The sequence below is a fragment of the Diadema antillarum genome, unplaced genomic scaffold, assembly GCF_040938485.1.
Source record: "Diadema antillarum isolate AM-2024a unplaced genomic scaffold, OU_Dant_1.0 scf00000040, whole genome shotgun sequence".
Lineage (NCBI taxonomy): Eukaryota > Metazoa > Echinodermata > Echinoidea > Diadematoida > Diadematidae > Diadema > Diadema antillarum.
The window spans coordinates 1,785,799-1,797,055 of record NW_027270929.1 but is presented as its reverse complement, the minus strand read 5'-3'; the positions used below and the strand labels follow the sequence as shown (position 1 = coordinate 1,797,055).

At 38.4% G+C, this 11,257-nt stretch overlaps 1 protein-coding gene across 1 annotated transcript; it reads right to left on the bottom strand.

Moving 5' to 3' along the window:
• Positions 1-1,256: 1,256 nt before the first annotated feature.
• Positions 1,257-10,830, bottom strand: LOC139712281 (uncharacterized). Its single transcript, XM_071624124.1, has 5 exons — positions 9,526-10,830; positions 8,270-8,332; positions 5,052-5,117; positions 3,647-3,724; positions 1,257-1,989 (listed from the first exon to the last, which is right to left on the bottom strand). The coding sequence occupies exons 1-5, from the start codon at positions 10,808-10,810 to the stop codon at positions 1,787-1,789; spliced, it is 1,695 nt and encodes a 564-aa protein (XP_071480225.1). The 5' UTR covers positions 10,811-10,830; the 3' UTR covers positions 1,257-1,786.
• Between the last annotated feature and the right edge of the window lie 427 nt (positions 10,831-11,257).

The window sequence follows — 11,257 nt, the reverse complement described above, 5'->3', positions numbered from 1 at the left end:
AGGTTAACAGAAAAGCAAAGGTAAAAAGGTAATCCCTACTGTTCCTAATAATTGGCCCGTATTTCTCCAGTGCATTCCCAGCCTCATTTTGAGATTTTGGGAATTAACATTATACTTCATCCCCACCAAGTCCAACAGTAATGCCAGCCAAATCCGGGTTATATTCCAGAAATCCCACTATAAAACGATACGATATCCATCGTAACACACACAAACACAATAGCTACGAATTGTCAAAAAGTAAAACAAATACAAGGGCTCTCCTACATTTCAAAAGTAGTCCCTATAACTATCAAATGCACGTCATGCATAACACACAAACAAAATTGAATTCACAACCTAATCGTATTGACACATTTTGTCTCCCTGAGCAACGCTCCCTAGCGTCCGATGCAAACAGTGCAATGTTGTAGACAATGGGCTTTCACAAAAAGAGTTTCAGGACAGTACATGGAGCCACTTTAAACGTGGAAAATGGGTGAAATTTGAGCATTTCACTAGACCTTTGAAATTTGACCTCTGGCCTAGTTCACTCAAAAGCTAATCAAGTGATTACCACATCACACTTCATCATTTTGGACCAGGTTGGGGGAAATTTGTTCTTTCCAGTCTGAAGTTATTGCATTGAAGGATAAATTTCATGATTTGACCTTTGGCCTCCAGCTGAGTTAACTAACAAGCTAATGAAATGATTGCCTTATCACACTTCATCCTTGGACCAAGTTTGGGGAAATTTGCTCCTTCCCGTCTCGAGTTATCATGTAAACGGATAAATTTCTTGCTTTGACCTTGACCTTTGACCTTTGACCTCATGCTGATTTCAACCCAAATCTGATCATGTGATTGCCCCATCACACAACATCCTTGGACCAAGTTTGGGATAATTTGCTCCCACCAGTCTTGAGTTATCATGTAAACGGATAAATTTCTTGATTTGACCATGATCTTTGACCTTTGATCTCTCGCCGATTTCACCCCAAATCTACTCAAGTGATTGCCCCATCACACTTCATCCTTGCACCAAGTTTGGGGAAATTTGCTCGTTCCAGTCTTGAGTTATCGCGTAAACGGATAAATTTCATGATCCGACCTTGACCTTTGACCTCAGGCCAATTTCACCCTAAATCTAATCAAGTGAATGCCTTATTCTTCTATTTCCTCTTCACTTCCTGTGAAGGCAATGATTGCTTATTGACAAATAATGGGCAAATATAGAATATTTTGTTTGACCTTTTAAACAAATATACTTAGGACAGATATCAGATATGCTACAAAAACATGTCCGCTTCAAGTAATGCACAATACATCTATAAAATGTGGATGTAGTATACTGCACAAGTGGACGCTTTCCTCCTTTATACACTTTGTTAAAAAAATTAAATGCAAACACACACACATTCTCTTTGATTACAAATAATCCATTGCAGTCCATGGTATAACATGCAGATCTAATGTCAATAACTTCCATACTTCTCAGGAAGGATAGATACAATTGTGATGTTTGTTTTATTTCAGCAATGAATTTATGATATCTTACCTTTCACAAGTGTCATGTGATGAGTTTCTTTTCACACCTTCTTAGAAAATACAATTAGTCATGCAAAACATTTGCAATTGTGCATGGAATGTTTGTTCATGGTTTGATAATTCAATGGAAGTTTATACACATAACCATTTCTTGCAGCTATGATTTTCATCATGGTGATCCCTAATAATTGCGACCCATATCTTTGTGTGTGTACATATATAGCTCTTGTATTCTTTTCCTCATTGAGTTAAGAGGAATTCAATGAGAATTTAGTTTCTTTTGTTTGATAATGTTATAAACCCTGTATTTAATCTTAGTCCAGGGTAGTTTCGCAAGTACAGGATATTTCTCTTGACACTCAATGCATTCTACTTTCCCTGGGACTTTGAAAGTCCTATAATTTGTTTTGAAGAATGTGTCCACAGCATGCTGTTGGGCTGTTGTCCAGGTAATACGTTCAGCTGAAAAAAAGAAAAAGAAAAGAAGAGCTTTTGTAGGTGAGTGAAAAGAATTCACGAACGTATTTGATAACTTCAGGACAGCCACATGTGATGCAAAAATTCGACTAAAATTGAAAACTTTTCAAAATCTGTTTTACTTAGTAATGTACAGATGTCACATATATGTACGTGCAAACCATGGAACCAAGGAACTGGGACAAATGATTCAGAAAATGTCAAACACTGGGACATTCCTGAATTCCCTATACATTACTATGGACAAATTTTTATCTATTTTTTTTTTTTTTACAAAAAAAGTTTGTGAAGGGTGAAATTTGCTCTTCCTGTTAACCCGAAAAATAGGGACTGTCTCTGTCAAACAGGTACAGTTGGTAGGTATTATTTCATCATTTTTTCACTTGACCTTTTTCAAACCCCTATATTGTCCCACTTGAATTACTAATAGTGTGGTGTATTTTAAGCTTGGTAAAAGAATCAAAATAAATGGCGGTAATTTGTCCATGCAGTATTCTTTAAAGACCATTTCAGAAGCAAAACCAATCAGTAGAAAGCTAAGAAGTAGAATACAACAATGAAAGTTTCGTGCATTTTCACCGCTTACCAGCTGAGCATTTTGCTTCAGCAACACTAAAATATGCGAGCTTCAAATATAGGCTTCATTGCACCCCTCACATGTTCCAGTGAAGGACGTGGGCTTACCAAGAAGAAGAAGAAGAAGAAGAATTATCTGACATCATGTCATGAGAGAGCAAGGTAAGAAGAAATTTATCTATAATGCTCAAATATGTTAATTACAGTCACAATTTTCATATGCACCTCCTAGCGACCAGAAATGGCAAAAACCAGTCGTCTTTTCCTTTCCAAAGCCTGTGACGTCATTGGTTGTAGCAAGTTGCGTGAAACCGGCTAGTAAACAAACACAATACTAACGCAAGTAATCACACCTTAGTTCTCATGAGATGATGTCAGAGAATTCTGGCTGATGTACAATGCAATACAGCCCATCTTCAGAGCTTGTGAATTTGAGTTCTAAAGTAAATACTCGGCTGGCAATCCGTGAAAATGCATGAAACTTGCATTGTTGTATTTTGTAGCTTACAAGCATTCCATTAGTGTTTAATTTGTCAATTCAAATTTTTGCTTCCAATAAGGTCTTCAAGATTAATACAAACAAAATGGATTCACGTCTGAGTCAACTTTCTGTGTATTCACACGTAACTTAACTGTGATAGAATTATAAACCTGAACATAGCGCGACAGGTATGTTGTCTTGACTCTTCACTACCTTGACATATCATATTAACCCATTCACTACTATATTCTGTAAATCCCCATAGACTTTGTACAGGGCCCACCCGGTTCCCATAGGCAACGGGTTAAAGAAGCTATAACCTGAAATTTCTTTAAATTTGACCTGTGACCTTTAACCTTCATACTCTAGATCTCCAGATTTTCTTCCCAGGGTGATACATGCTTTGAACAGGTTCAAAGTTTTAATCTCAAACAGTTCTTGAGATTAGGTTAAGCTGATGGATCTATGGATGGACAACCTAAAAACAATTTCTCTGGCACCACCTTTGGGTTGACCGAGAGATAAGTAAATACACCCCCTTAAAATAGGACTACCAGCAAAATATGAACTACATGTAATGGTTACCTTTTGATCTCTTTGCAACAGGATGGCTCCTGCTTGGCTTCATAGTCCCACACGGTCCATCGCTCTCATCTGAGAGCTCTGGGAAGAAAAAAACAACCCATTAATATCCTACATTAATTTACCATGGCAATGCAGTTTCCAACACATTAAAACATGACGTCTTGCTTGAAAAATTAGGAAGTAGTTCGATCCGCAATATTTCTACCTGATTTATTGCCATATGCCGTTACCATGGCAATGCAGTTTCTGACACATTCAAAAAAGAGGTCTTGCATATCTTCACCATAAGACCAATGTGTGTGCCAAATTTTATGAGCATTGCTCAGAAACTGAGGAAGAAGATTTGCATCGGACGGACCAGCCGACCAACCACACGCTGATCCCTATACACCTCCTTCAAATTTAGTTTGGCTGTGGTATTAAAAAAAAAAAAAAAATCATATAAATTAGCACAAGTGGAGTGCAACTGGCAGTCTCCCCTGCATTATGCAATTCATGGCAACATTCTTGACTTTGTGACATGGAAATATCACACAAATTCTTTAATATCCCTAAAAGTTGTAAAGAATGTGCATGTGCATACTTTCTAAATTATGTTAAAAATTCGAAAACTTAACCTTAGGTTAGGTTTTTTTATGTCGATGACGCCGCCATTTAAAAACGGCGCCTATGTCTCGCTTCTACTATGCAGGCGAGAGAAATATTTGGGACAAAATTTCATGTGTCTGTGTAGAAATTCTGTATTCCTAATGTAGTACAGTACTTTACTGAACAACTTTGTGAGGACATTCATCTGTGAATGTAACACAGAACTTATTTCAATAAATGTATGAGGACATTACAACGCAAAAATAACAGTTCTTGTTTGGATTAATGTTACATATGAAACACAGAACTAGTATGCATAAATGTACGAGGACCTTACACAGAAATGTAACACAGAACTTATTTCCATAGATGCATGAGGATATTACATTGCAAAAATAACAGTTCTTGTTTGGATTAATGTTACATATGAAACACAGAACTAGTATGCATAAATGTACGAGGACCTTACACAGAAATGTAACACAGAAATTGTTGCCATAAATGTATGAGGACATTAAACAGCAAAGAAAAAACACAGTGCAAATATGACACAGACATTTTTCACCTATACAAAGGAGGACATTCCATTGTTGAATTTATAACTTCTCTTCCGTTCTTCTTTTTCTTTCTCTATTGTGCCTTTTTTTGCACCTCTTTTAAAAGCCAATGAAAAAGCATTTCCCCTCCCCCAGATATTAATTGGACTACTTTGTATTCATTCGTACTTTTCTATAAAACTTTCTAAATACATGTTCTTTGCTTTTAACTTTTTCCAAGTTGAAATAGGACCATCAGAAAAATATGTACTAATAGTTACCTCTTGATCTCTTTCCAATTCCATGGCTCTTGCTTAACTTAGTTCCATCCCTCTCATCTGAGGGCTCTAGAAAAAAAAAATAGTTGCAACACAAAGTACAATCTTATAGCCAACTAAATCACTCCACACAACTTAATGCTGTTTATTGCATTTAATATCTGAGATTACTACAAATAATATACCATGGCACCTCCATCAAATGGTTCTTAAATTATCGTGAGAAAGGGCAATTTTCATGTATACAGTGACATCTATGACCTTGACCTTAAACCTCATGACCCTCAAATCTAATCAGACCATTGTTCCTCCCCATATGCATACATGAGCCAAGTTTGAAGTTGATCCGTCAAATGGTTAACTTATTGTGAGAACCCATTTTTATGTATATGACTTCTATGACCTTTGACCTTTGACCTTGAGACCCACTCATCTAATCAGATCATTGTTCCTCCCATATGCATACATGAGCCTAGTTTGGAGTTGATTCGTCAAATGGTTCTGAAGTCATCACGAGAACAAAAACGCGACGGACGGACGGACAGATGGACGGACAGCAGACTGACGGACGGACAACCCGAAAACATAATCCCTCCAGCACCCACCTTTGGTGGGCGAAGGCATACAAAATTTAGGCCATGCATACATTCTTCAAGATAACAGAAAGAGCAAAATAAGATTAAGCATGACACATTACTAATAACATGTTTACTCAATTTCAGCTTATGATATGTTACATGTAGACATAGGGATACCCACCATACACCCATATTTTCATGAAGTACAATGTTTTCATGAAGTACTTTATTGGCAAAAAATGAAGTAGAATATATAATAAAGAAGTTTGGAAGACACAAATTCCTTTGAGAAACCTTGAGATATGGATTACTGACCAAACACTACACTAACCAGTTAAATATCTGTGATGTCAGTAGATGTATTTCTAGGTACATTTAACTTCTTTTAATTTGAATATCATGAGGACACAGTTGTTTAAAAAAAAGAAATGATGCCAGATGCAATATAAATATAAAAGTAACTGAATATCAGTAATAGGATGGTGTGCAAACAAGGTGTAACTCTAAGATACATTAAATAAACTTACGTCTACTTGACTGGTCATCTTCTTCAACATCTCCATCAGGGGCATCGTCTTCTTCACACGACTCTGCAGTGAAAATAGAGAGATGAGAGACTTGGGAGAGGGGGTTTGTCCAATGTTTCAAATTTTAGAAAGACAGTTGACTTCAGAAAGGTTGACCTACTTAAAGCACAATTCTCCGGTATGTGGCACTTTCAGTAGCTGTCATTCTAATTATGTTAAATGATCCCTAAACAGCCTACTATACAGATTTCTCCTCTGGACGTCACAGCCTTGTGGCCCTATACACCGCACCTCAAGTGGGCACAGAGTACTCCAAGTACCTCTTCACCTTCAAATGTTTTACATCATGTGTAGGTGGGCTCAACAGGAGAAAGATCCAGCTGGTCTTCACACTAGACAACAAGAGTGGGAATATCCTTGGACGTCATGTGTTGGATGTCAGGGTATGCGCTTGCCCAGGGAGGGATTGGAAAACGGAAGAGAAAGCCTTTGAGAGGTCCAAAGCACCTCAGAAGAAACCCCTCGAGAGGTTGGAGCAAAGTGACATTAGTGGTGGGCGTTACATCTTTCTCAAAGAAGGCGAAGAAGGACAAAGAGACGTTCTACATTCTGGTTCAAGGGTGTGAGAAGTATGAACTCTTCAGGAAGATCAAGGAGAGTCTTGACTTGATGGACTGTGTTGAACCGAGTCAGATCAGCCAGTACAGACAACAACAAGCTCAGCAACAAATGCAACTGAATCAACATATCTGCGATGAGCTGCAACGTTACTACAGGAAAATAAGTCGAAGACACTGGGTGGGAATGAGAAACAACAGTGGCACACCTCTCTCTCTCTCGTCCGTTTTTCTTCTATGCATATTTTACAAGTGTTACAGTGCATAGTTTTACTTATTTTGTTATTCTTATAAGTGGATTATGATTTCATTCATGTCATGTTTTAAATCTTGGAGTGCTACACAGCTATGTCAAACATTCACTGTAATTGATCGCTACTTACTAACTACAGGGGAAAATGTATTAGTTGTGAATATGACAATAAGATTGTACATACGTTTTGTACACACTTTTCAGAACTCATGGTGTCACAGTCACTGTGTTACAGAACATGTATTTATAATCTATGTCATAATTCTACTGTCAATTAATTCTTTCCACTGGGTTCTACTTGGTTATTGTCATTGAGTCTCTGATACACCCATTCAACATTACCAGTTTTCAAAATGTTCATTAACTTCACAAATTTGGACAGAAAATCAAGTGCGCAAAAATCCATGTCCATTTTGCGTCACGGTGTTACGGTTCTAATTAATAGCTCATAACTCATTTATCACTGTGAAGTTTTATTCATTCTTTTCTTTTCAAAGTTGCTTGTGATGATAGTCATAGATACACAATAAAACATTGTTCTCAAGTCTTACTGATTGTTTATTATTTTAATACAGTTATGGAGTGAAAATCTAATCAAAGTGTCAGTGTTACAGTTCAAAGTTTACCTTATTTTGTTTTTTTATTAGTGATTTATAATTTCAATCATGTCTTGTTTTATCTTGACGTGTTACACAGCTATGTCAAACATTCACTGTAAATGATTGCTTCTAACTACCTACAGGGAAAAATATATGAGTTGTGAGTACGACAATAAGATTTTACATACAGTTTGTACACACTTTGTTGAAGTCACGTTGTTACAGTCACGGTATTACTGTGCACTTAGTTATAATCTAAGTCACAATTCTACTGTCAATCAAAATTTTCTTTCACTGGGTTCTACTTGGTTATTGTCATTGAGTCTCTGATACACCCATTCAACATTACCAGTTTTCAAAATGTTCATTAACTTCACAGAGTTTGGACAGAAAATCAAGTGCGCAAATATCCATGTCCATTTTGCGTCATGGTGTTACGGTACTAATTAATAGCTCATAACTCATTTATCACTGTGAAGTTTTATTCATTCTTTTCTTTTCAAAGTTGCTTGTGATGATAGTCATAGATACACAATAAAACTTTGTTCTCAAGTCTCACTGTTTGTTTATTATTTACATTTATTGAGTGAAAATCTAATCAAAAGTGTCACAGTGTTATCGTGGAATTGCCCATTAAATAAACTTACGTCTACTTGACTGGTCATCTTCTTGAACATCTCCATCAGGGGCATCGTCTTCTTCACACGACTCTGCAGTGAAAATAGAGAGATGAGAGACTTGGGAGAGGGGGTTTGTCCAATGTTTCAAATTTTAGAAAGACAGTTGACTTCAGAAAGGTTGACCTACTTAAAGCACAATTCTCCGGTATGTGGCACTTTCAGTAGCTGTCATTCTAATTATGTTAAATGATCCCTAAACAGCCTACTATACAGATTTCTCCTCTGGACGTCACAGCCTTGTGGCCCTATACACCGCACCTCAAGTGGGCACAGAGTACTCCAAGTACCTCTTCACCTTCAAATGTTTTACATCATGTGTAGGTGGGCTCAACAGGAGAAAGATCCAGCTGGTCTTCACACTAGACAACAAGAGTGGGAATATCCTTGGACGTCAGGTGTTGGATGTCAGGGTGTGCGCTTGCCCAGGGAGGGATTGGAAAACGGAAGAGAAAGCCTTTGAGAGGTCCAAAGCACCTCAGAAGAAACCCCTCGAGAGGTTGGAGCAAAGTGACATTAGTGGTGGGCGTTACATCTTTCTCAAAGAAGGCGAAGAAGGACAAAGAGACGTTCTACATTCTGGTTCAAGGGTGTGAGAAGTATGAACTCTTCAGGAAGATCAAGGAGAGTCTTGACTTGATGGACTGTGTTGAACCGAGTCAGATCAGCCAGTACAGACAACAACAAGCTCAGCAACAAATGCAACTGAATCAACATATCTGCGATGAGCTGCAACGCTACTACAGGAAAAAAGAGTCGAAGAAACTGAGTGGGAATGAGAAACAAAAGTGGCACACCTCTCTCTCTCACGTATGTTTTTCTTCTATGCATATTTTACAAGAAAAATACTAAAACACTGCCTTTCAGCACTCTTTCGAAAAGTGGGTGTGATCATTTCCTGTACAATGTCTTAAAAAGATGTCATACTCCCAGACATTGAAATTTGTACCTCTGTGTTACTGTGACTGTCAATAGATCTAAAGAACTAAACTGGATCAAAAATCATTCCATGGGTTTCTAGATACCTTCCCCCTCCCTTTTCCTCATCGAATGAACCAGGATATTTTTTTCACTACACTGGGCTGTACTACCACAACTCTAGGAACATGCGGGTGAATGTATACTTCCAGCATATATGAATAAGCCTCTGTGGATTAATGTTGTACTCGTATATCAGAATGGAAAAGTGTTTTGGAATAAAGATGTTTAAGAATACTTGTACTCACCATTAAGATTGACATTGATACTGTCCAAGGACATCCCAGAACACTCGCTCATCTGTCCCTTTTCCATTAGCAGCAGTATTTTTGCGATCTTAGCTACCTGTAGTGTGTTCTCGGGCAATCTATAAAATTCTCTATGTACTTGAATGTTGTGGCCCATAAAGGTGGCGAGTACATCCAGTTCATTGTCCTTCAGACATAATATCTGGGACATGGTCGCCACATGTTTCCTCAGCTGAGTGGATGTGATGTTTTCTGGATGTTCTGCTCCAGACGACTGAGCACACTTTCTCACAGCATCACAACCCCTATACGGTGTGGTACAACCTGGGCGTGCAAACAGGTACATATTGGACTCTAGGACTCCAGCATCTTGCCTAACGTTTTCATCTGCCAAAACATCAAGTGCTTCTTTCATTCCCTTCGTCAGAACCACAGGAACTGTTCTCCCTCTCTTTCCGGGTATTTCAACTCTTGACAGTTTCTTGCAAAGCTCCTTTTCAAGCTTGTTGAGGCCCTGTAGAACGTCTTTGTTGACTTCTCCAGTACGTTTTTTGTAGTTTTCTACTGTCATCCTTTCCACCTCTCCACTACGCTTCCTATTAAACAGGACAGTCTGGGCAAGCATAGCTTGACCCAACTTGGAGAAATCTTCCCTGCTTACAGAACCTGCTGTGATGTGTGCCATTGACTCCTGCACCTGGCCCTGGATGGTCTTGTGCACCTTTTGTATGTCAGATGACAAAGGAATTATTGTTGGTCTGTTCCTCTTTGCTGCGTACAGAGTCTTGAGGGCACCTGTTGAAACTTTCTCAGCCCATTCAATAGAGCACAGTTCACCAAACTGTTCAGCCTTTTCTTTCTGACTTGTGTCCATTTTTTTCAGTGCATCAGCCATAAGAATCCTGGCACACTTTTTGAGTGAGTGTCCTACTTTCAGCGCTAGTGAAGGTGTCTTATACTTCCCTGAGCTTTCATCCAAGCCTGCTATATTGTTGACAGCTCTGACCACATCATCAAACACCTGTGGGTCAATGGTCTCAGACAAGCAGTTGATGCCTGGTCTTATAGATCTCATTTGAAGGAGTAGCCGACCCATTTCCCTCAACTTTTGTCCAACATAGTTGTAATGGTTTTCTGAATCCTGGAACTTTGACAGAAGTTGTGCACCTAGCTTTATGATTAAATCATCATGCCGCACTGCCAAACTAACATCATCATGAGTCATTCGACGGAAGACCTCATCCCGAAGTCTTACAGGCACTTCTTTTGGCATTGGCAGCATCATGGAACATTGAGACTGAAAACTTCCAGATCCCTTTCTTTCGCTTCCAACACACTTCTTTCTGTGTTTCCATAGGTCACTCCTAATGAACCATCCAAAACACTGAGTACAAGGCAAGAAGTCTTTCACTGCTGTTTCATATGTTGGTCGTTTGTAAGGAATGATCAGACCCTTTCCTTCTCTTAGAACTTGAAGATTATGGGAATGGTTGCCCTTATTGCGCAAAATCTCAAGTAAATTATGCCTATTCTTTGACTTCTTTGGATGTGCCATGATTCTTTTCACTTCAATTTCATTGGAATGATGCATTTCAATGTGTCGGGCAAATTTTGGTGTGTCTTTTTCACAAAAGACACAAAAGTGACGTTTGTCCCACTTCCTTCCAGTTGCATTATTTGCTGTTAGAACCTTGATATCCTGAGGTTTCTCTGCCATGTCCATCTCTTGATT